The 25,976-nt window shown below is 41.7% G+C and overlaps 1 protein-coding gene across 3 annotated transcripts; it reads left to right on the top strand.

Moving 5' to 3' along the window:
- Positions 1-3,069: 3,069 nt before the first annotated feature.
- RIC3 (RIC3 acetylcholine receptor chaperone) lies at positions 3,070-25,390 on the top strand. Of its 3 annotated transcripts, XM_074841736.1 has the most exons (8): positions 3,070-3,241; positions 9,632-9,855; positions 11,105-11,183; positions 13,319-13,412; positions 19,290-19,438; positions 20,558-22,621; positions 23,440-23,549; positions 24,672-25,390. In XM_074841736.1, the coding sequence occupies exons 1-6, from the start codon at positions 3,094-3,096 to the stop codon at positions 21,046-21,048; spliced, it is 1,185 nt and encodes a 394-aa protein (XP_074697837.1). In that variant the 5' UTR covers positions 3,070-3,093; the 3' UTR covers positions 21,049-22,621; positions 23,440-23,549; positions 24,672-25,390. The 3 variants fall into 3 exon arrangements, with proteins under 3 accessions (XP_074697837.1, XP_074697836.1, XP_074697838.1); XM_074841735.1 differs by having other exon boundaries at positions 23,440-25,390; XM_074841737.1 differs by lacking the exons at positions 23,440-23,549; positions 24,672-25,390 and having other exon boundaries at positions 19,293-19,438; positions 20,558-22,180.
- Positions 25,391-25,976: the final 586 nt, after the last annotated feature.

The raw sequence follows: 25,976 nt of genomic DNA on the forward strand, positions 1-25,976 counted from the left end.
AACTTTTTCAACATTTGTCCCATGATAAGGAGAAACTGAGAAATTTGGTAAGCACGGGATAGCAGAGAGGCAGGTAAGTGGGAAAATATCAGAGTTAAATAAATAGGAAGAAAACTAAATTCACTTCTGTTGTTCCTTTCCAGAAGTTCAAAATAAATCATTTGTTGGAGATTGCTATCAATACTTGCTGCATATCTATTATACTACCTGGAAGGTATTTGGCTATGTAGGTGTTGTTTATGAATACTATAAAGCCTGTACTTGTATCACTTTGGAAACATAAATCAAACAAGATATTTATGAACACTAGCACTTATGAAGACAATATTCTGTGAAAACATCTCTTTCTACGTGATGGCAAACACAATTCAAAGCAATCTAAATACAGCGAAATCCACTTCACGAGCCTGATATTTTGAGGCCCATGTGAGCAATCAGTGCGTTTGTGGTACTCAGACTGTGGTCTGAAAAATTCAGATATTCAGATCAGAATATATTTATGGTATATTCCCCTTCCAGAAGGTAAAATCACCTAAAACATCCTCTTGATCTTCTTTGTTGGGATGCTGTTTTCAATGGCTACTTTGTACGATTAGAAAGGGGTTCTACAGCAAGCTGAACCAGAAGGATTTCACCTGTGACTTCCACAGACAAAGGACTGGACTTGTCCTTTTTGTCAAGCCCAAGACTCGTACCCTAGGCTTCCCCAGCAGGAGTTCTGTATTTGGCTGTAGAAGAAAAATATGTTTTATCAAGTCCTCCATTTTTTTAAACATAACTCTTGATGACTGGATACTTCACAAAGTCGTTATGCCTATGCAGTCTCTACGTATAATCCCAGTATTAAAAATCTTGCTTTGGCTTTGAGCTGCTGCAGGCTTCTTGAGTGGCCATGGACCAAGTGCCACGCTGGGATCAGAAAGCTGGTGATTCCACATGAAATGATAGTTGTAGAGCACCGGTCTCCCCGTTCCTCCTTGGCTTTGAATGGTGTAGGGAAAAATACTGAGAAACCTGCCATAAGCATTTATTTTTTTCTTCCAGTGACCTTCTCAGGAACAAGGTAAGAGTGGAGAGGCAATCTGCTTCATCCAAACCTAATCACCAAGGAAGCCCCCAAATACCAGTGTTATGAATCGACTGCCTTCACGACACCCATGGCACTTACAACGGTGAAACAACCCTCTGGCAGTAGCAGCTAACGCCTAAAAAGGCTCAGGTGGTGGTGCTGCACCCCCAGTTGCTGTTTGTCCTTCCCGCGCGTCCCAGAGTTAGAACAGAAAGAGGAGTGATCCCCAGGAGTGCTGTGCCAGGCCAGTGGTGTTCTCCTTTGGTCATGGTTTTGCTTTTGGCTTAAGGACTGCTGTTTTGGGTAACTTCAGCATCACCAGACGCTGAAGATGACTGTCCTAAGCAACTGCAAAATCTCACCACTGTACCATGCTAAAAACCTTTTTCTCCTCAATGAAGAGACGAAAGCTGTTACTCATGATGTACTCATCACTGACAGATTAACAATATATTTTTCATGACAGATTGAGCGAATTATTTGTTGTTAGTGGACTGATGACACGTTTCTGATCAGGGCGATGCTCCTTTTGATGCCCCACCTGCTAACTTTGCCACTGCAGGCATCAAGAGGGGCACAGGCACCGAAACAGTAGTTCCCACAACTCTTATTTCCAGGAGCAGAGTGGGGAGTCCCAGGAGTCCTACTGTGAGGTGCCTGAGAACTGGTGAATGAGCGGCGGGTGAAGGAGCTGTGGGAAGAGACAGCCCAGAGGTCAGTCCGGTAACGGCCCGTGGGGCCTGGCCACGGGTGTCGTCTCCCTAGGGCTGAGGTGCTCAGGAGGAACGACTTCTGGAATCATCCACCCAGTCTAGCTGTTCAGACAGTGGATATCTCTTTTGTAGTAATTTAAGAGTCTGTGGTATTCTGGTGCCGTAGTGGTCTGCAGCGTTAGTCAAAGCAATTCTGCTCCAGCTCAAGTCTAATTAAGGGTAGCTCTTGCGTAAAGTGAGTTAAATTCAGTAGTCACAGCCCAGACCCCATGGAAAATAGTGTAATTCAACTACAGCAATACAATGTAATATAAATATAATGGAAATACAAAACCATATAATTTAATTTGACGTGACTGGCAGTTTTTTGCTTAAGTCGGTGAAAATGAACGAGCACAAACAATGAACCTCCGTCTTTACTTCGATCTTTTATTGTTAGTATCGTAGAAAGGTGGTTTCAGGATGACTTTGCACAGCAGCTACCTAAACAAATGCACTTACAATATGCAAATTTAAAGCTCTCTTTTGAAAATATACGCACATTTATAACTTTTAAATTTCTTAAGATAGTTGCCGTAAATTGAATTAATTTTAAATATGGTCTGGACTTTTCTATATCTGTTCCGTGTGCTCAAAGGAGGGAAACAATTCCACATGGAGAAGCCAGGCAAGCCATGGCCTCAACCAGCTCTTTCACCCAGGATGCTTTCCTGTCCCTGCAAGCCTGCCTGCCCTCACCACCGCAGTCCTACCGCGGGCGCGGCCCCTGCCCCTTCCCGGGCCTGGCCGAGCACCGGTAACCACACTGCCGCTACCGAGAGCGGCTCGCAGCGTGGCGGGACACTGCCGAGCTGTCAGCATCCAGCGCCCACCTGCTCCGTCCTGCCATCTGAGACCCGTCCTGGCACCACTCAAACCCTTCACAGGTGAGAAAAAAAGGCGCAGCGTAAATTATTTTTCTTTCCCCCCACGGGAAATTCGCAGTGCTACAGTCACAGGGGGACGGTCTGGCGGGATTAGGCAGAGGGGATCCCAATGCCCCCTCCCGCCCTGCCCTGCGCTTGAGGCCCAGTTCCGCTTCCACAAGGACCTGAGGCAGACCAGGCCCCGGCCTCCCTCACCAGGGAACCTTCCCCGCCCGCTCGCCCCGCGGGCAGGCCCAGCCCGCCCCGCCGAGGCCCGGCCCTCCCCCGGGGCCGGTCCCGCCCCCGCCCGCCGCCCCGCGCCTCCCTCAGGCTCCCGCCCGGCCGCGCCAGCGCTCCGCGCCTGCGTGCGCCTGCGCAGAGGCCAGCGGTGCGGCAAGGGGCCGCCATGGCGTCCTCGACGTGCCGCAGGGTGGCCATGGCCTCCTGCCTGGTGCTTTGCGTCTCCCTCCTCCTGCCGCGGACCTTCTTGTCTCGGGGCGGCGGGAGGCAGGAGCCCGGGGCTGCGCCGCCCGCAGCGCCCGCGCCGCCCGAGGGTAAGAGGCTCCGCTGGGGCGGGGGCTCCGCTGAGGCGGGGGCGGGTCGCGCCTCGCCGCCCCCCCCCCCCCGCCCCGGTACGCCGAGGTCCGGGTTCCGGCTGCTGCTCGGGGGCCGAGCGTGAAACGCGGGCGGAGGCTCAGCGGTGAGCCCGGGGCGGGCTGGCCGGGCGATGGGCCCGGGCGGGCGGCGTGTGAGCGGGCCGGGGCTGGGCGGCGCGTCCGGACGCGCTCAGCCGCAGGGTGTGAAAACGTGGCGTGGTTCGTCCCTCGCAGAGGTGTTCCCGCGTCACTCCGGGCCCTCAGTGACGTGTGATCTGCAAAGACTGAATTTACTGTTCTCTCCGTGCTTTGCCTTTTTCTTTTCCCTCAAAAAAAAAAAAAAAAGTTTAAAATCTTCCAAATTTCATTTTACTTGTTTTATTAAGTGGGGTACTAAAGCTACTGAAGAGACATACCAGTCTTTTTTTTTTTTTTTTTCCATTCTGATACATCACTTTTTATTTGAAAGCTTCATTATTTTGTTATTTTCTGTACAGAATGCTTTTGTTGTTGCATATGAAATAAAAGTTCATTTGAGTCGTCTTCATTGTTTAGTTTCCTACTCCCAGCATTTTAAACTTGGCTTTCATGCACCGGATTCTCATAATAGATGTGCCACATGGTGACTCTTTTAGACTCAGGTTCTGCATGTCCCATCTTAAGTTCCAGAGGAATGAGTTCATAACAAGCATCTCCCGTTCTTTTTATGCCCATTGCCTTATACTGTAGGTTTTTCTCCCCAAGGCACCTCACAGGAGTAGCTAGTATCCCAGCCCCAGGCCTTTGCAGAGAAGGAGTTTGTTCCAGGGCTGCGCATGAGGCTGATGGAAGTACAGAGAACTTCTGGGTTGAGCTGGGTGCTGTCCCACAGGGACTCCTGTTGATCTTCCGCATCCTTCCAACAGCCTGGTTCTTACATGACTCTGCGCTTCAATGATGTTGTTTTCATTTGGCCAGGGGTTTTTAAGGACATTCAGGTTGAAGTTGTTGCTGAAACAATGTTATGTTGAACCGAAATACAAGACTTCGCTGTGACGGTTACCCTTCCGTGGTTGCTGTGTGTATTCTTGGTCCTTAAGAACTTGAATATAGCTTCATCAGCACTGTAGATCTACAGGCTTATAGTTTCATTGCAGAATCTCTGAAACACTGAAAACCTGGATGGTAGCAGATTTTTTTGATAGCACATCAAGAGCAGCACTGTGAGGGCACGGTGCTGGGCCCACACAGGCCCAGCAGTCAGCACAGGGACTGTGGGGTCACCTGCCTGAGGCAGGGATGGGAGCAGACGCTCTGGGAGGTGGTACCTGCCTCTGCCCCCGTGCAGCTCTCGACTCTGATCCCGCAGTGATACCAGATGGCAGAGTTTGACAAACTGTTTTCCCGCAGCAGTGTGGTCTTAGGCAGTTGTCAGTTAATGTTATGGTGCTTCTTTCTTTTGCTGCAGGATGGACTGGATTGAATTGATCTGACAGAAAAACTAGCTTTAAAAAAAATCCCCAACGAAAAACGTGGCCCCAAATTATTTCCAGTGACATCTGTCTGATAAACGATGTTCATACCTGTTCTAGCACAGCCTACTTTAAGCAGTGCTGTCATAAGCTGACTAATCACAGCCACAGTTAAATGCTTAGAATAGGTAACATAAATACTCTTTCCATCATCAATATGCAGTATAAATACTCTTCCTATCACCCTGCAGGAGATCACAGTACAGCATGAGTTCGTGTGTGCCTGGTGCAGAGCGAGCGCTCAGCACGCTCCTCTGTTGCACCCCAGCACCTCTCTTTGGCTGAGGACGTAATACCTCACCTCAGCTGATCCGTTTCAGATGAGAATTTATAGTCCATATTTTCAATTTGATAGCAAGAATTTCATTACACCTGCTCTGTAGACCAAACTTTATTTCACCTGAAGTTATTTTTTATTGGAAGAATAAATCTTGATTGAACAGTTCAATTCATATCTCTGTCATTAGTCGTCCTCTTCAGTGAACTGATAACTGCAGTTACCTGACAGAAGTTTCAGGGACTTGAAGTAATCATGTCATTCTTGAACTTAATAAAGTGCTTATTGGAGTCTTGGGGGCAAAATGCATCTGAATAAAACATTCTTAAAGTTTACTACCATTTTTTAGAACTCAGTGTTACCAGAAGGCTTTTTATCAAAACAGGCTTTAAGCACGGGAATGGCGCTTTCTCTAATAAAGCCATTTTCAGAGGTCTCTTTTAGGAAAATGGCGAGCATAGCACTATAGAAGTTAATACTGTCTTTCAGACAGGAAGTTGTTCTTTTTCACAGTAATAGTTTCATGTGCATGAAAGAGCTTATTTAAAGAACTTACTGTGAATGTGTCACATTTCTAGTCCATGGACAGGCCTTAGAATTATTTTTTTTTCTAAATCTTTTGGAAAAGAGGAAAAAAAGAGCTACCAGCAGTTTAAGAAGTACTTTCAAGTCTAGTGTTCATAAATATATGCCATGCATTTTGTAAAGCTACTAAGTTGATAGTTTAAGAAAAACCTTACAGCTCCATGGCAACTGGTGCATAGTCTGTCTGCATTCTTAAAGACAATCAAGGGGCATCAGCTTTTCAAGAAAAATACACGACTGTTCAGGTAACACCTCTGCCCAGCTTGCATTTGTGCAACGCACACATCAGCTGCTTGCAGGTGTTCTTAAGAAAATTAAGCTGTTTCCATTTTAGGTAGTTTTTTGTGCTTTCCTTTTTAACCTTCACCTGCAATATTTAATAAAAAATGTTCAAGCATTTGACTTTGTCCATTAAAAACACCTGTACGGTGGTTTAAAGTAAGGATTTCAAAATTGTCATTCCTCCTAACCTATTTTGGGTAGGTTTCTAAAGTTGTGGTGTTGGGAACACAGCTAGAGCTATTTTGTAAATGTCAGTAAAAGAGCAAGAACTAAATGAATGCATAATTTGTCCAGTTCATCTTGATGTTACACTGCCACAAGTATTTATAAAAAGATTTAGAAGAGGAAAAATACAAATGACTGCACGTGTAAAAAAATCTAAAACACGGGTCTTGTGATAGCGTATAATACTGAAATAGAGAGTAACCTCAACAATGAACAGAACGTGAACTTGCAGTGTTATAAAAAGGTTTAATTGCTTGGGCTTTCTGTGGGTAGAGGTGTTGGGGAAACTTGAGGGTGTTAAAGAATGGCAGCAGAAATGGTATAGTGGCTTGAAAGAGAATTTAGATTAAATGTCAAGAAAACAGTTTCTGTATAGATTATTCCAAGCTATTATACTAAACATGGAGGCTATGCAAGAAAACCTAGGAGCCCATTTTCAGTCTAGAGAAGATCGAGTTACTTTATCCTGGCGTCCATGTGTCTTTCTGTGTGTTGCCACTTGCAGCTTTAGAGCCCTTTGTCCAATTCATCTCATTGGACAGAGAGAGAAAATAAATGTTTTATGAAGATACACTGCTGAGAGGGGCTAAAGATTGATTCAAGTGTCCTGAGACGAAGGCCTCTTTATTGGCATCTACCAGAGAGGGAGGTCTTGCATATCCTACCTGGCAAAAGCTTTGCTTAGAGAACACATCTTCTTTAAATATCAAGTCCAACAGAGCAGGGAAGAAAAATGTACAAAACTATTGAGTTCTGCTTCTCACAGAAGCATATTTAATTTCTGATCCCTGTGACTGTCTGAAAAAGTGGTGGTTTTCTTTTCCAGTCACTATGACGAACATTTTACCAGGAAAATGTAAATGGCACCAAAGCATCCTTAAATGTGGGAGTCAGAGTACAGTTTGAAGATAGGTTTGAGGACTGGACTTTGCATTGCTGAGGCAGGAGGATAGTTCTGTATCCCAGTCACATGTTTTTTCAGTTACAGCTTTTGCAAAATGTCTAGCTGGTTTGTTCTTGGGCTGTGGTTTTTTGGTTGGTTCGTTTTGCATGCACAGTAAGGAATAGTAAATGTCTTATTTGGATAAAACGCACTTAATCTTAGCATTTCCAAACCAAAGTAGTATAAACCTGGTTTTGGGATGGAAACTAAAAAGGCAGAGCTTCTACTGCAGAGTATGAGCAGAACTGTGGGTGCTGTCCCCCTGAGGAGCAGCTTGGTTGAGATGTGAAGAGCAATGAGAACAGCATCCTTTGCGTGGCTGTCAGCTTGGACAAGTCATGCGCGCTTCACAGACTGCCATTTCCCATCTCTGGTTTGTTTCATCCCTGGAAGTGTGGAATCCAGTCACATCACCTACTGGTATGTGTGCTAGGGTGCTGGGTTTTTTAATAGCACAAGGTATCTTGTTCAATTGACAGTGGCATCCAAATCACTACACATTTTCATTTGTATACTGTGTATTTGACAGCTTTGTGCATATGTTGCTTTTAAGTTGCCCATGCCATACATTTCCTCTATAATTTGCATGGGATCTTCACAGTAAAAAGCTATGGAAAATAATTTTTTTAAAATAAGGAAATCATTATAAAAGTTTAAAAATCAACAGGGAAGATTTAGAACTAGGAGCCACGAAATTCCCCTTTAAAATTATTTTGATAGTGTGTGTCCCTTTGGCCTTATTATCTTTTAACTAAATTGAATCTTTTAAAGCACAAACGAGGCCTTGTGGATAATTTAGAAAACTATTCCCTTTAAATACAGTATCACCTTTGTCAATTATTTTCTGCTTTCTTCATCTGTGTTTTTTTTTTTTAATAAAGAATACTTGCATGAGTGTAAGATGTTTTACAAAGGTTTACCTACCCTGCTGTTTCATCCCCACCTCAGTGATGCTGTTCTCTACACAACATCACACTTGTTTCCACAGTGACCTACTGCTACAAGGCATTCCTGCTGGAGCAATGGGACTTTCTTGTAAATAAGATGCCATGCTTTCCATCACAGATGTTGAATAATTCACTGAAATTAAAGTGCATGATAACAGCTTCCTCAAAGTTAAGCCTGAGCTAACCTGAGAGTGGTTTTGGTCAGTGGTGGTATATCTGGGCAGTTTCACTAAAGCCTACAGTGCTCAATGTGTTTTTAATAGTAGAACTTCACAAATTATTGGTATCACTTCCTAATAACGTATTTAATGTAATTTTCTGTGCTCAGGATATTTAGCTGCCTGTGATGGTGTTTCCTATCAAGAGCAAATGTTAATTTAATTTTCTCTTATCTTGCTTCCCATAAAAATATTTGCAGCTGGGTACTCACAGAAGTAAAGTTAGTTCTTTTTAGTGCTATTTCAAACCTGTTTTTCATTTTCTTTATGCAAGTGGCTGAAGCCTGCCCCAGTGCCCGTGAGCAGTGTCAGGCTGCCTGGCTTTCCTGCTGCCTGTGCCAGGGAGGGGGAGGTTTGCAGCTGGTGCCGGGGTGACCTGCAGCCGGGCCTGGCAGTCCCCATCGCTGGTGCTTCCATCCATCGCCGCCCGCCGCCAGGCTTGGTGGGGGACTAGCTGAGTAATTCAGTTCAGTCCCGGTCGGCGGCAGGGAGTGCAGGTGCAAGTCCAAGCTGGATATGGAGATGGAAAGCAGGATGTCAAGTACACGGAGGAGTGAAATAGTGAATTTCATGGCAAAATTGTTGAACTGATGGCACAAGAAAATAGAATAATGTGTGAGCTTAGATTTATTGAGATTCTAGTGCCTTTCAGTTGAATGAAATTGTCCACAGCACCATTTCAGGCTCTCTGCCATCTTACTCTAGCATCCATGCATCCATTTATGCCCACTGCCCTTTCTTGTTTTAAATTATCCCTGCCTCTGTCAAGGCTAGAAAGCATTTTTTTCTCCTCTAAAATGCTGAAGATATAATATGTCCCAAGCTATATTCAGCCTCCTCTCTTACATTGCTTTACCTAACAGTTTAAGGACAACAGTTTGAGGTGCCACCACTTTTCTTTATCTTTCATTACTCGTTTGGTAAAATCAGGTATGGGTAGTGGTTTATACATTAACATGTCTTTGCATATTATTGAAAGATCAGGCTTACACATTGTTGGGTTTTTTTTGAGCAGAGAACCACTAGAGTTCACGTTTTCATCCTGTTAGGGATGCTGATTCATAGGGTCTTTGGACAAGTATATACCTTTTAAAATCTGTGTTTTGTTAATTGCTCTGCCAGCTTTTTCTTTTCTTAAAATCAAGAGAGTAATACCTAACTCCTAGCACTGCATATAGTAAGTGACTAAGGATTGAGTTTACAGACTTAGTACTTACAGTCTAACAAGTTACTTCATTCATCAGTGCTGATGCATTTAAAAGTAGATAAATAGGTCAGCCGCACCTTCTGCAGTTTTAGGCTGCATGTAAAAGGGTGAAAAGTAATAGAAGATAAATAATTGTTGTGTGGTTTTTTGCAGGGAAGCTTGGTCGCTTTCCACCAAGGATGCATTACCAGGCCACTCCCGACAGCCGGGCTGCTCCTCATTTTGCAAGGTCTCACCTTGCTGAAGCAGTTGCCAAAGCCAAGGCAGGTGGAAGTGGTGGTGGAAACACTGGTGGAACTGGGAGAGGTCTTGTGGGGCAGATTATCCCTATATATGGATTTGGCATCTTCTTATATATCCTGTATATTTTATTTAAGGTAAGACCAACATAAATTGAAAAGTCAGGGAAATAACAACTAAAAACACCTCAAAACAGAAACAATAGTCCCATTTCTGTATCTGCTTCCATTTCAGCCTTGCTCAAAAAAAAATGCTTATGCTGGACCTTTGACTGGGGGTTGAAAGATTGGTGTATCCTGTGGTTTTTGCTATTGCAAAGACTGTAGCTAAGAATGCAAGAAGGGGTATTGGCCTCTGACCTCTTACTTTTAAGGATTTTTTTATTCCCCTTGGAAAATGTGTATGTCTAGAACAATGTTAGATTAATTTTGAATATACACATGGTATTCTTTTCTATTATGTGTGACTACATATTATATATACTGTATATGTCATGCATTGTGTTATGCATTTAAAGTGGGAGAGAGGGAGTACAGTTATTGCATACCTTCTGGAACACAAGCACCATGTTGTTGGAGAATGGGAGATTGTAAGGTTGTACTGACCACGCTGGAACTACCCCATCTGAGGTAGTTTAAAAAAGTTAAAGCTAGTTTAAAAAAGCACAGCCCAAATTCCCCTTAAGTGTTTTGCAGGTGATTTGAACTTCTTACAGCTTTTTGTTACAACAGACCTGACTTGCATGTAGGTGATGACAGTCAGTTATGTGGGAGGAGGAAGAAGTGGACTTGTGGAAATGTTTTTTCCTTTGAGTGAGGGCTGAATCCAGACTGAGCAGTGCCTAAACAGTTGAGCTTGCTCTGGACAGACAGAGGCAAGAAAGTGAATTGGGCGAACTGATCAAACACAGAGAAGACAAAAGAAATAGATAACCTGCAGCTTCTGTATAGAACCAGCCAAGTATCTTTGCTGCAGGTACAAAGTTGGTAAGGAATAATGGCAGAAAGCGTTGAAAGAGGAACAAGTGGGGTCACATATAGTTCCTTCAAAACCTGTCCTTTATTTCACAATAATTGCCCAATGCATTTTTTTTTCCCTCCTATACACAGAAGAATGGAACAGATAAATATTCTAAAATGAATACATTATTTTTGATGAGTTATGCTTTCACTGTGCTTAAAAATATCATTTGTTTGAAGTGGAGTTTTCAGCTGGCAACATCTCCCAGGCATCTTTCATGGTTGTCTGTTTTTGCTGCTAGGCATGCTTTTCTGCAGTTACTTTCTGGCATATTTTACTTTTTTATCTTTTTTTTCTGTTGCCCTTGGGGCTTATATATTGCTATTGTGGTAACTCATAGAAGGGTCATCTTTTTTCACACATTAGCTGGCTTCCAAGGGAAAAACTACCACTGGAGAGCGGAAATGCCCTGCTGCTGCACCTGGAAACATGAAAAGGAAAATCAGTGAGTATGACTTCAGAGTTTTATCTGTGTAGCTGTTGACTTTGTAGAGGCATGGTCCAACCAGGTTCTTGAAGTTCTGGGCACACTGTAAAGCTGCTGTTCCCCTCCGTAAAAAACAAGCTAGAAGCTTCTGTGTTGGAATGAGCAAGAGTTGAAGTGAATTACTGCACTGTCACTTTCTAATCTCATTCAGCTAATGAGACTCCAATATAGTAGCCTGATCCCAAGCCCCCCTGGGAGCAGTGGCATTTCATGAGGTTCACAGAATTAACTGTATGGATTTGCTGAAAAGCTATGTAGCTAATGATTAAATATGGATAATAGGATGTCCACCTATAATTATTCTACAATCTGTAGTATTCTAGTAATAGTATATAAAGATATTACTAAAAGCTACCTTCATTTTTTTGAGTTTGTGAATTCTTAGCCATTACCAGGCACTCTCCTACTTTTTCCCTTCCCTTTTTGCAATGCTCAAAATTTTGATGGGACACTGAACAGTCTTCTGAAATGTTATTGTGATTTTACCTAAACATCGGTGGGATAGATTCAACTGTTTGTAGACATTTATTAGATAGATTAATAAGCTTACTATTGATGCTTGGATGGGTAGTTACCATAACAGTATTTAAGTGTTTTGTGTTTAGCTGGCTAAACTGTAATAGGAAATAAAAGTACTTAGGGCTTTATAGAAAGTGCTAGCAGTAAGGTAATTCTCTTAACATAGCTGTAATTATCTTGACATTAATGCGTATATTAGGAATACCTAATGTACTCAGTGCTATAGATTGTATTTTCAGTGCACTTACACTGCATTGTGCCTGGCAATTTTGTGCAATTTATTAGCAACAGTAATTGTATTTTTTTCTCTAATGCTTGGTAAGAGAAACTAACTTTGCAGTAAGTTAAATATTTACCATCATTATAACCCAAAGAACTAGTGATGAAAATTATTCTGCCTTTTTCTAGAGCTCTTCATTTGTTTTCCTAAAGCGTTCATTGAAAGCTGTAGCAGAGCAGGGGACGAGTCACTGGACTAGGAACCACTAACATAGTGACTTGGAAGGAGTAACTTCCTCCAAGAATCTTTGCCAATTTCCCCTCCCCTCCCCTATTTTTAAAGTCTCAAACACGCAAAATAATGACATCGGTGATACATTAAGTAGTGACATTCTCTGCAGAATAGAGATCTTTCCAAAAGCAGGATGTTTGTGGATGGCTTTCTCCATTCCTACTGTGTCGGAGTTCCATTGTCCCTTTGTGCTGCTTAAATGGGTGTGCCTGTAACAGCTGAATATTTAACTAACCCAGGATGGTTTCGTTTTGTTCTGCAGTGGGGAACAATGAAGTCTCAGCTGTAGGATTTTGAGCATCAGCTATAAAAGCCAGACAAGGAGCTTGAGCATTTTTGTTGACATCCATGCTGTTGCATCTTTACTGTTAACGCTCTTGGCTAAATTAAAGCCAGTATGGGTATTCTTGCATGTATGTCTACTATCATACTATGGACACATTTTTTGAGAAGCGTGCAACCATGGAACTACCGCGCTGTGCTCCCTAGGCAGACACCATGTGGCTAGCTGTTGTTCATCCGTGTAAGCCTGGCAGACTGTTAGTGCTCACTGCCTACCCCAGCACCCCTGTGCAGGGTTGGATGCTATCAAGTCCATGAACATTATTCTCTTTACCAAAAATGCGATTTCTCAAACCTTAGACTTGCTAGAAAATGCTCAAGTGACCTTTTGTCTCTGTTCCCAAGGATTTATCAGAGCAATTCCATGAAAACTATTAATTCTGCCATAGATAGTAAAACATGGTTTCCTTAGAAAAAAAAATTGTATTTTCTTTCCCCTAACTTTAATCTCCAGGGCATTTACTGTGGCCCACTCACTCTGATTATTGGGAGGTTGCTCGGGAGCCTTTGAAAGAAAGTGCTTTCTGTGTGTCCTGTTACCACTGGCAATAGTCTTCACCTTCTTGTACCAGGAAGAGTAGGTAGAACTCTTTAAGCTGCACGTTTTAGTTTCCTCAGAGTCAGTTTGGTTTGGTACAGCATATGCTTCCTGTGATAATGGGACAGAGATACATTTTCAAAGCTCCTACTGACAGATCTTGGGATTTTGTTGGTTTTACAGCTGACTATGAGCTCACTCAACTCCAGGAAAAACTGAGAGAGACAGAAGAAGCTATGGAAAAATTAATCAACAGAGTAGGACCTAACTGTGACAGGTATGTTTCAAATTACAGCATTTGAAGGAGAGACTCTGCTCTGATTAGAAATTAAACTTTCTAACATTTGCTATATTAAAACAGCATTTTTATTACTACTTCAAATTGTAGAAATTTGGTTTTACACGTCACGCTTTTTGTTCTGCAGTTTTTGTCTTTTCAGTGTCTATATTTAAAATAAATCATCTTTTCAACTTCATTTTCCTTAAACAGAAAAGCAACTATCCCTCCCCTTCCCCTTTGTACAGTGCGTTATTTGGAAGATAATGACAGGTATGTGTAAACAGAAAATAAAACGTCTACATTTAAAGTATATAAAACAACCTGTCTTACATGACCAAAGTAATATTCTGAATGATTCATAAGATACACATTTGTTTTGTGTTATTTTCCAGTTCTGTGGATTATTTTTCTAAATAGAAATGCTGTTATAATCTATGTAAATGACTCTTAGAATATCCATAAAATATTTCTTTAAGGGCAGAATTGTATAATAATCTGATTCCATAACTTAGTTCCACCCTGTAACCAGTAAATCCATGCATTTGCTTCTAAATATAAGAGAAAAAGAGTTATAAAATCAGGATTTAAAAATTTATTATGTTTATTAATGTTTGCCATAAATCTGAGATCACTATTCTGCATTATAAAGAAACACTGGAAACAAGTGTATGTTTTTCATAAGGAGTGTAACAACACATCAATAGGACAATGTATAACTGCAGTGTTCGAAAATTTAAATACCATGAATATTAAGGTGACATTTGCAAGCAAAAAAAGATAGCTGTTCAAGTTGTAATGCACGTTAACTTTGTCTGGGTCAGTCAATGCTTGTTTTAACCCGTTCTGTAGGAACACGTCTGTGCTGACCTTGCACGTTATGTTCATTTATGCTTCAAACCACATTCTCTTTGAGCATGTAGTTTTGCCCACTTTGCACCGTGCCTTGTGTTGCGGCTGCACTCGTCAAAAGGTGCCAGACTTGCCTGTGTTAGGCCAGGTTCCAGCGGGACAACCCTTAAGCTGCCCTGGCTTTGTTGGTGAAACAGAAGAATACTATTTTGACTGTTACTCATCTCTGTTTCGGAGAGCTACCGCAATGCTCTGTGCATACCTTTAAGCTGCCAGAAATAGGCTTATAAGCTACACAGATACTGTGCTGACTCTCAGGATAGGTTATTTTTTACTGAGAAAATGGGTTTAGGGTCTGATTCAGTATTTGTTCCACTGTGTGTTGTTGGCTTAGAGCCTTTATTTAGTAGAACTTCCCTTCTTTGTTCAACCAGACTATTTATATAGATGGATCTAAAGGCCTCAGGGGAAATCAGAATCTGAATCTAATAAAGAATTTTGTATGTAGCCTCTTTAAAAAGCAGGGGGAAAGCACCTCTAGATGGAGCAAATAGCTGTTTTTCAAATACACCCAGACTTTGAAGCTTTCTTAATCTACACTGTGATACTCATCAAGTTCAGTAATACTGAAATAAAATGTATGGTTAGAAAGTGTAATGAGAGGACGGAGTACAGTGCTAGGATTATTCAGTCTGGATGTTGATAGATTTAAATTAAAAGGAAAGAGGAAGAGAGCAAAAATTATTTGAGCTCCGTTTATTAATATGCAGTTAAATGGAAATCCTTACGACAGAAAAGTCAGAGAAAGAGATCACTGGTATCATGTTTAAAGTACTGCAGAAAGACCACAGGTGGGACCATGGCCCATTATACTAGACATGGCAAAGTGAGTCCCAGCCTGCCAAGTATCAGTAACCAAACCGAAGGATGTGTTTGCATTGTCACACCGTAACACGCAGTGCAATAGTGCTGAGGTCTGAGCTCGTGCCTCAGTGTCCTCTCACTATATTCAGGAGTGTTCTCCCAGCTGAACTGCTCCAAGATTCATCTGGGCTTTCTCCTTCTGGTGAAGGTTCTTAGAATCCAAAGGCATTCTAATTTTGTATATTTTCTTCAAAAAAAACATTGCTTTTGAAATCTGGATGAGTTTGGAAGGACAGTTTATTCTCAGATAATGCTGTACCATAGAAAGAAATCCTGTTTCAGAAGAATAATATATACTGTGCTGTGTGATTTTATTCTGCTTTCTTCTGTAGCAAGTGTACGTGTTGTTTTCTTGCTGTGACTTGTCCTGCTTATTTCTTTTTCCTTTCAAAAGCATTTGAGTGAAGTGAGACTGGAAGACCTCTCAATACTATTAGATAGTTTTCTCAGGTGGGTTAGCCTGCATTATCCAGCCCTGTGTTGCAGAAGTAGGCAGGCAGAAACTTGGATTTGCCTTTTTTTTAATGAGGCTTGAAGACCAACCTCCAAACCAACCAAGGAACCTCCTTCCAAACAAGGATACCAGTTGGAATTGCTACAGCCTTAAGTACAGAAACCCCCTTGCAAAAATGCTTTCAAAAAGTCCAAGTACAAACACTTTTAATAAAGCCTAGCATGTATTAGCAAGGACTAGAAGCAAGGTAAAGAAAGCAAGAGGAAGAAAGAACTACCTGGCCTGGTCCTTAGTAACATAACCAAAACTAAACCAAGAGACAGACAAAGATAATTGTTACCTAATGCACACATTTAAATTTAGGTACATAGTACCTAAGGATATCATGATTCACAGCTCTGAGAAAAATCTAGCACTCTTCCCAGTTCCTTTTTCAACAGGTTACAAATTTAAATTATACATTTTTGTGATTTATTATCACATCCTATCACTAAGAGGACCTTAGCATTTCCAGTTTCTAAATGTAGACCTTTATGGTCCAGTATCTGTCAGCAGAGATAGATAGGAGCCTTTCTGGTAATTTGATGATTCAAGACTTGATTGATGGTTATATAGGGCTCTCTGCATTAAAAGCATGCATATTGCTTTTTCTTGGGCTTTTAGCAGAGCATTTCAATGTTGGGACAGTGATAGAACAGGTACAAAAGATTTCCCTACCCATTCTCACAGATGTCTTACCCATATTCTTTCCACCACTGTCTGTAAAATTTGGTATTTTGAAAACATTTTAAACTGAAGAATACTTGTAAATGTTTTTCTCAATGGGAGTATTGTACAATGTTCTCTTGTAAAAAAAAAAAAAAAAAAATCTCAGTCTCTGGTAACTAGGTAAGAGGTAGAAATAATGCAGCTTGATTACCTGTTTTTAAAGTCCTGTTTACCAGGCTGTCAGTTGGAAAAGCTTACCTTTTTACCATAAACTGAACAAATGTGATACGGAAGAGAGAGAGAGAAGCTGTACTTTGTGGGGTGCCATTTTTGGGCTATAGCTGCATTTTAATAATGATTATTTTAAGATCATGAAGCAAAAAAATACCAGTTGACATGTCTGAGATTCATGTTAGATTATGGATTTTCACTGCACTCATGACAGCTTTTTAGGGAATGTTCTGATCTCAGTGTAAGAATAAGAAACCTTTACTTTACCTGTTAGTGAGCACGTTGGGACCCTACAAAACATAAGCATTGCCACTATGAAAAGTAATAACTTGGAGCTACAAACACACAGAGCAAAAATAATGATCTTTTCTTACACTGTAAACCTTTTGCATCTGTCGTCCTCTTAGTATTCATAAGTGCATTATAGCCTGGTAAATCTCCTGTATGCAGGCATCCAGATGTCTTATACATTGCCAGCATCCTACAGTAAGTCTTCTTAGAGGCCTTAAATGAAGTAGAAATAGTGCATGGGCTTTGGTTTCTCCCCCTCTACAGGGAAATTTGTCTTTTAAGTAAGATATGTGGAGGAGGAATACTCTGAAATACAGAGACCTTGTGTTGCAATAAGACAGTAGTGCTTTCTAATGAGAGTATCCAGCATATTAGGAATTTTCCTATATGAGATGCCACAGTGATGCAGCTGTATTGATTGATCCTTTTACCTGAGCTAGCGTATCACCCCATTGTGCTAAACAGAGAGGCCTCTGTGTCTCCATCCAGGTAATATATATTTGAATTACATACACTTTTGTCTATAAAAGGAGGATTAGTTTGGCCGTTCTATTACAGCTTCTGTCAAAGGCAGCTAGCTGATGAAACCGTTTCTTTCTGTGTGCCTCTTAGTTCCCATCTCAAATTCTACATCTGCATAACCCAGGCTTTTGAGAAGATGCTGTGTCACACCCTTGCTTACTCCGTGGAACAAACTGCCACCACAACTTGAGGAGACTCAGTGCAACTTCCATGTAGCATTGGGAACATATCAGCTTTTCAAACTGTGGGGCAAAGTGCCCCTCGGGGGCAGCACGGAGAAGTGATGTTAAGTTTTATGATCTCAGTCAAACAGTTTAATCTGGGCAGCTGCTAATGAAAGCAGTGGGCCTGCTCCTGAGCTAAGTTCAGTTACAGACAACTGTGTGTCCAACAAAATCTAGCCCAGGATCAGCACATTGATCACCATCACACAGTATGTCTCTGCTGCCTTTAGTGGAGTAACTATCATGTCACCATCATTCCCATATATGTAGAGTAGCACAAAGTGGCTATCAAAGTCTGCTTTAGTCATAACAGTTAGTAAGAGGAAAATCCGAAGATGGACAGTGCAAGTTTTCAAGTTTATGAGAATTCAGGTACCTCAAACAAGGTTTAGGTAGATACTAATTACCTAAATCCAAAATCATTAATCTCTTCCCAGCTCCCCTCTTCCCATCTCACCCATAAGATTCAGTGAGCAGCTGTCTAATCTTGGAGATTATCTGTCTATCTGATGGTCTGGAGATCACCAGAGATCACCTGTCTGGCCTCACATACCGCCTACAGTTCAGCATTCTGCACATGCCAAGGACCACCCTCTCTGAGTAACCAGAGGCCTAAAACACTACGAGATTCTAAAGAGTAGTGCTTCAGTCCCCTGAGAGGCTTGAACTGACACTTACATGGGGATCAAACACCTGCTCAAGAACAACTTGTAGCTCAGGATGAAACAAGCACAAGAGTCAGAACCATTTTCACCCCTAAATACAGCCAGTGTCTTTCTTATTCTGAGTTATTAGAGCTCAGATCACCACTCTCCAGATAATTCTTTTTTGTCCATAAGATTTTTAGGAGACTACTTTTCTTCCAGAGAAAATAACATGTAATGACTACATGATTTTATCTGTTGGAAGTATTTTTGTTACAACAGTAAGTAATTGTATTACCTGAGCAGTAGTAATTACTAGATCAGCAGTGCAGAACCTGTCAAAATTATGGTTTGCTTTTAATCTGATAAAAATCTGAGTCCTCTCCCACTCTCCCTCTGATTCTAAAGGGCAAGTTAAAGCTAAATGTAACACCTTCTTTTCATTTTTAAATCTTCCTTCCTGCTTCTCCCCCCACCTCCCTGCTAGGCAGCATTGTCGACTCTGTATAACAACATCATGATCTGTCCAACTGACGTTTCTTAATGAGGCCTTGCAAATGACCTTTAATGGTCATATTTAGGGATCATTAGACTCTTGAGACTAATGTCTGTGTGAGACATTTTGATCACCCCCACAAGTTGTTTTAAATGTAGCATAGGTTCTGAATTACATTTTCTTAAAATGCTTCAAACAAGGCATGGCCCTCTAATTCTCACCTAACACTCTTCTAAAGGCCAGAAATTTCTCTAGTGTCTTTTGTGCCACAATTCTTGCTTGTGTGTCACTTGTGCTCACATTGGCTGTACCTGCCTTCCTTTACCTGTTTAAGTTTGCAGGCTTTCTGGATAAATGGATAAACCTTTATACCGAGCCGAAGTGCAGACCACATGCAGCTGTGGAATAGTGATCATACTGCAGCCAGGTTTCTTCAGACTGTGCTGCTGGGGCAGCCAAATGGTTGGGTTCAAAATCTGTTCATAGTTTGTAAAAATAGTGGACTGAGTTCGGGTGTCTAATATTTTCTAGCAGGACTCAAAATGTTACAACAGACCAGGAAAAAAGGTTACTTCAGCAACTCCGAGAAATTACTAGAGTTATGAAAGAAGGAAAATTCATAGATGGAATCTCTCCTGAGAAGGAAGCTGAAGAAGCTCCTTACATGGAGGATTGGGAAGGTAAGCAAGTACCTTTCTTACCATTACCCTGATGAGAAAAATTGAATAAGTATTACTTATAGTCCCAGAGCCTTTCAAAATTTTTTGTTAACTCTATCCTTTGTTTTCAGAAATCAGTGTCCAAAACTTTGCAAGAGGTGGTTTGTTTTCCCAACCATAATAGAAAGAAAATAGATTTTGAGGCATCCAGCATTTCCTTTAGTATAAACACTACACTATCTGCTGCCAAAAGTGGCATATGAATATTCACATATGCTCCATCTGCTGCTCGGTCTTGGCTGCTGTAGGATTATATCTTTCGCTTTCTTTGCTGGGCTAGATTTCAGGCAAAATCATAAACCCCTTGGAAATCAGAATCATGTTTTGGATAACTTACAGTTTTTACTTTTGATTAGTCATTCTTTGTTTGCTCCAATGCTGTAAAAGTCAACTCCAGGAAGTCTGGCTCTTAAAAATTCTTTATTTTAATGTCCTTTCCATTCCTCAGTGTTTACTTGTTACATAAATGTGTTTTCAAGATATCCTAGTTGAGCTGCTCACTATCATAATTTTAAATGCAGACTTAATTCCTTGCTCTTTAAGAAGCTTTCAAAAATGATCCAAAACATAAAGCATAAACAGTGGCCTCGAGCTCTGTTTTCTTAAATCAAGTTCATGATGCATTTTCTAAAATGAAATGCACAAAGTCATTGACATATCTGGTTTTTCAACTTTATAAATAATGCTGTTTATAGCAAAAGTCTTCAAAACATGAATCAGTCAATCTGTAGACAGAAACAAAAAAGAAGGGATCTATTTAAAGATCCAAGACATGCAATTTTCACCTGTTAGCTGCCATAGCTTTCAGCAAAGCTCAGGTATTCACTCCTGAAAGTCAGGGTTGATATCCTGGCTCCCTAAAAATAAGTGGAGTTTTCTCATCATCTCCCAAGAAGTCATGTTTTGCACATTCTTGCCATGGATTTAATACTGTGACATATACATGGTGTTAAATACATGACACTTATACTGGTGGTGCTAAAAACAACTGTTGTAACAAACTTGTGTATCCATCACTGAAGTCAGTACTACTTTTAAATGCTGCTAACACTTCAAGCTGTGTATCACTTTATTCCTAAGGTTATCCAGAAGAGACCTATCCTGTGTATGATAATTCTGATTGCTTCAAGCGCAAACAGGACACAATCCTTGTAGATTACCCTGACCTGAGCCAGCCCTCTGCAGAAGAGCTGGCAGAAAGAATGGAGGGCATGGAAGATGAGGAGCATCTGTGCAATGAAACCCTGCTATCTGATCTCAGCATGGGAAGGGGTGGTCATGATTTAATGCAGAAAAAGGATGAGGTAACTGGCAGCAGTGATGAGGAGAGGGACCTTCATCACAGCCAAAGCATTGAGGAGTGCTGCTGTTGTTACGAGGATGACGATCCTGCTGTCATAGCAGAGAACGCTGGATTCCACTCTGAGAGCTGCAGCGAAGCAGAAGAGTCAACCCAAGAAGACCTGTCTGTGGAGTCAGAAAATGAAAATGCAGCACTGAAAAAGCAAAAAGCCAGTGATTCAGATGAAACAGGCACAGTGAGAAAGCGCAACATGAAAGGACTTGAGTAATAGGAGCAATAGTGGATGTTATCTAGATGGTGAAGGTAGAGGTCATAAACTGTCATTTGTGTGTTTTTTGTTCCCAGTGAAGACTTCTCTCTGTTCATCTTCTTATACCAATTTCATTCCTGTGGTAACAGTCACATCATCTACCTGAACTGGAAGCCAGTGCCCTCTTTCATGTAGTCTTGCTGTGGCCTTACCATGATGTTGCCAACATCACTTTGTCCTTGCTTTTTGGAGACTGGTATCTTGGAGCAGATTATTCGGTTCAGATATTTGTGATTCTTTCCTTTCCGATTCTGAAGAAACAGTCTTTTCTTTTTTGCCCTTTGTCATCCCAGAGTTAACCAAATGTCTCTTCTGGTTTTCTCGGAAACATCTGTGTGCTACCATTTGTGAAAATTAATCAAATCCATATATATTTATGCAATTACCAGGAAGCTGGAGGAGAAAGTATGCCTTCTTTCTCTTACCTGAATGTTAACTGATCAGCAGAACAGACCGGTCACACACATGACTCTCTCTCAACTGTGTCATGGCTGCTGTACACCCAAGAAACTGTTGTCACTACAATCCACAACATTCATATGCTACCCCAACCCACAGCCCATTTCCCAGCTTATTCCATGCTGCAGGCCAGTAGTCTAATCTATGGTGTGTCCCAAGAAGAGCACGAGCAAGAGTTATGAGTTGTTCTTTGTCTGTGCCATAGCCATGGTGAAATGTCTTGGTGAAACTCCCAGATGAGTGCAGGAATCAGACCATACTTTGTGTTAGAGAATAACACTAAAAATGTCCCCGGGAATTAAAAAAAGAAAGCAGCGAGAGGGTGAACCTCAGACGAAGAAGTGGAAGAAGAACAGATGGAAGTGGATCCACCTCCAGCACAGCCTCCCTCCGTGATGCCGCAGGACGCCCGGCCCAGCCGCCAGACCTGCCGTTAGCTGGGAGGCCCAGCCTCCACACCTGGCCGTCCCCTGGGCTCACCCGTTCCATCTCCCGGCAGCAACAATTATTGCGTTGATTGCCACGGGTGGTGTGAGCCCCTCTTTCCTATCCCCCATCCCCTCCTCATATTTAAAAAACCAGACAACCCTCCATTAAACCCAGAAAATACCAGTAAAAATGCTTTCCTCCACTCTTGTTTGGTACTTTGGCAACTGCATCTGGACCCCTCTGTCCCCTCCTGGTCTCCCAGTCCAGGAAAGACACCGAGGTGTGGGGTGTGGGCCCAGCCCAGGGCCCCCGGGATGGTGAGGGGCCGGGGCACATGGCACACAAGGGCAGGCTGAGGGAAGTGCCTCTGGTCATGAGGGTGGGGAGACACTGGAGCGGGTTGCCCAGAGAAGGTGTGGATGCCCCGTCCCTGGAAGTGTTCAAGGTCAGGCTGGCTGGGGCTTTGAGCAACCTGGTCTAGTGGAAGATACCTGTCAGCCTCACCTCTGTGCCTGGGAAGAGCATGGAACAGATCCTCCAAGAAGCTAGGAGCGAGCCCAGGATATCAATACCTCGCTCCAGGACTGGTGCTAGCACCAAAACCTTGGCATTTTAAACCATGGAAGAGCCTTCAAGAGACAAGGTATGCTAGGGCCTGATGGGATCCCCCTGTCCCAATGGGGAAAATGTGTCTTTGGGCATAAACTACGACAGGCTGTGAATGTTTCTAATGGCCTTTCGATGGTCAGTGTTTCTGTACTGAGTGAGGAGCTTGACCAGGCCCTGGTACAGCACTGAGTATGAAGACACACAGAAATTTCATTGTTTGATAAAGGCAGCCTGCTGTATTAGTGAGGACCCTCACTACAATAATAGGAAGCATTTGTAAATCCTCACACTATGGTGTGGAGCAAGGACCGCCAACCTCAGTTATTCCCTGAGGGTGGCCTAACCAGTAGGCTGTCACTTGGTATTGATCAGCATGTCCTTTGGAGCTGTTTCACTTGGCACTGGGAGTTGTATTCTCCTTGTATCAGTGAGAGAAATATAAAGCAATTCAGATGTGTGTAACATGCTAAGCTTCCCAAGTAATAGCAAAAGTTTAATTCCTAAATTCACTCTGCTTTTTGTCCTTGCTGTCTTCCACGTCCTTACTGAATGGTCATTTTTGGCAGACAAGTAAAAGCCCAGAATTCCTTTTCAGGCCCCTTAGCATGGGTAACTAGAGAAGTCAGCTGTGTCCTGTGAGTTAGTCTGGTGGGCCAACACAGTCCCCACAGACACACCAAGCAGACATTGCACTGGAGTGTGAGATAAGAAATAAATTCTATCACAGCACTAGTGAAAAAAAACCAAACCAAACCAAAATCCAGTGAGTTTTCCTTTACTAACACAGTGACCGGTTGTTAGAACATCTTTTAATACCTGTGGCAGAGCTAAAGGCTTCATATTTCTTTGCAGCACCAACAGGAGAAAATGCTGCTAGTGCAGGTTGACTGTGTGGTGTCAAAGAGTCTCAACAGCTCAGTGCGGAGGTCTCGATCGCCTTGGCAGCCCCACCCCAGCTACCAGTTAGTACTCTCTGAATGTAGCCAGGCATACCTCGTACAGCAGCTTACCAGCAGTCCTCAAACTGATATTCCTCCTGTTTATATGACACTTCCTTTTCTCTCTTTGCTTCAGCCTTCCTCCCTCTGAAACAGAAATGTCTATTTAGATACGCATTTTAGAAAAGGATCATGTCACAGGTGTGTCCAGCATTCTTAGTTACTGATTGTTCACTTTTAGCAGAGAGCATTCATAGTTTGAAGAAGAGCTTATCTGAATAAATCAGGATTCTCAAAGAACTTCTACTAAACAAGTAAATCAAAATCATAGGTCAGAACATAAGTAAACCTGGGACTTTGGAAAAAAAATGTAGCAGCTCAGGGGGACACCCAGTGGAAGCAGTCAGGCTTATTAAAAGCACATGCTCCTTTACTTACAGTGTTTCCCATATAGTAAATTAAATGGCTAGAGTTTTTATTAAAGCTAAAAGAAACAGCACATACGTTGTTTAAATTAAATATTCTGATAAAAATAGATTTAAAAACCCACAGAAATGCTTAATTCTTCCTGGATATTTGTTTATGGTTACAGATCATTTCAGGCGTTCCATGGGATCAGAAAAAAAGTACAAAGCGTAAGATCAGTGCCGGTCCCAAAAATATTGTAACAAGGACTAGTTATCAAATAGTATCTGGAAAACAGATAACCATGTAAGAAGTTTATGACCTAACTCACTGCATTAGCCTTTAGTGTTCATATGTTGGATTCTTTCCTTTTCCAGCTAAGAAAATTATTATTAACTTTGAGGTCACAGAACAATGTAGTGCAATAATCCTCTATCTAAATGATTTTTACTTGCACAATCTAATAAAAACATTGTTTCTAACCTCATGTATCACAAACACTGGACAAGAGAACCCAGGTAAGAGTTAGAAAATCAGCTATTTTTCAATGGTTTTATACCAACCACATATTTCAAAGAAAATGAATGGAAATGATCAGACAGACTGAGCATCCTGTGTAAAAATACAGCTGGAAAGGTTGCTCTAGTCATTTTCTCAGCTTTGGGGCTTAACCAGTTTTCAGGAGGGGCACAGATTCCTAGAGAGCAAATAGACACCTGACCATATGCTCATTTTTCTCAGTGATCTTCCCAGGATGGCTTAGATAGTTTCCAGAGACCACTCCACCTCTCTGCTGGTAACTACTGTTGTGATCAACCAGACATCAAAATTCAAGATTACCCAAACCTATATTGTTCCTGACAGAGGAAACTGCGACTCTCCTGTCACTGAAAGTTTCTCAGACAACAAGTTCTGCTCATAGCTTTGTAGTCAGAAAATTTTCTGATGTCTAACCTGACTACAATTTGAACCAGTTCTGTCTATCAGAGATATGGAGGTCAGATACTTCTCTTCTGCTTTCCAATAGCTTTTTACATGTTTGAAGCTTGGGGGGTTTTTTGTAATTGTGCAGCTGATCATCCCTGCCTAAGTATAGCTCTTTGCTCTTGTCCTTACTGAACTACATCCCAGGTTTTTCTGACCATTTTCCAGACTAATTTTGGTAGAAATGAGCAGGCCAAAAATTCAGTCCTTTAGCTAGACTTGGAAAGAATTGGTTGACCTCACAGCAAACAGCACTGAGGTAGCAGGAATGGGACATGATTGTTGGGTGGTAGGGACCTAAGGCAGCAAACAAGTGGGCCTCTGCGCAGCCAGTGTTCATTAGGAATCTCACTCTCTTCTTCAGGAAGAGGGGTAAGAGGAGTATTTCTACAGTGTGTCCCAAGTTCAAGTCTTTGAGCTCACTTCGAGAAAAGGTACAGGCTGAAAATGACTGATAAAGTCAAGACTGACAGTATAACTTTCTTTGGCTGTGTTCTTTGTTTTGCATTCATATGAGCATTAAAGGTAAAAATACAGTTTAAACAGCACTGGAAACTCCTTATGTTAAATAACCTCCATACTCTGTGTAGGTGTTTCTGACCTTGGGTAGGGAAAGACATAGTTGTTTCAAACAAATTAAGTTTAATATTTCTCCACAGTGTTCTGTATTGACAAACACTAGAACCTCTATGACATACACCAAGTAAATTATGTGAAAATACAAAAATTAGTTGTTGCACATACTGGTAAATAAATACATTTACTACAGAATACCAAAGAGTTTCTTTAAAAAATTTACTTTGTAAAAGCATATTCTTGCAGGTTTATCTAAAACTCTACGTAGGTCTGAACAAAAATGTGATGCCCGACTACTTGAAACAGGTCAAGACAGTTTTGTGTGCAAATAAGCATAACGTGTTACAGGCATTATGAAAAAACATGACTGGTTAAATATTAGTTCTCACAATGAAGACATTTTTTGTCAGTTTTTATATTTTCCACTTTTAAACCCATATAATGTAAAGGAAGTCTAGACCTTAACATACTCAAATTCTACTGTAT

This window comes from Strix aluco, chromosome 16 (genome assembly GCF_031877795.1).
Source record: "Strix aluco isolate bStrAlu1 chromosome 16, bStrAlu1.hap1, whole genome shotgun sequence".
In the NCBI taxonomy this organism is placed as follows: domain Eukaryota; kingdom Metazoa; phylum Chordata; class Aves; order Strigiformes; family Strigidae; genus Strix; species Strix aluco.

Coding starts and splice junctions, on each gene's coding strand:
- RIC3 (XM_074841735.1), top strand. CDS start 3,094: ATGGCGTCCTCGACGTGCCGCAGGGTGGCCATGGCCTCCTGCCTGGTG. Junction 9,856..11,104: donor TCCTGTATATTTTATTTAAG/GTAAGACCAACA, acceptor TTCACACATTAG/CTGGCTTCCAAGGGAAAAAC. Junction 19,439..20,557: donor TTACATGGAGGATTGGGAAG/GTAAGCAAGTAC, acceptor TTTATTCCTAAG/GTTATCCAGAAGAGACCTAT.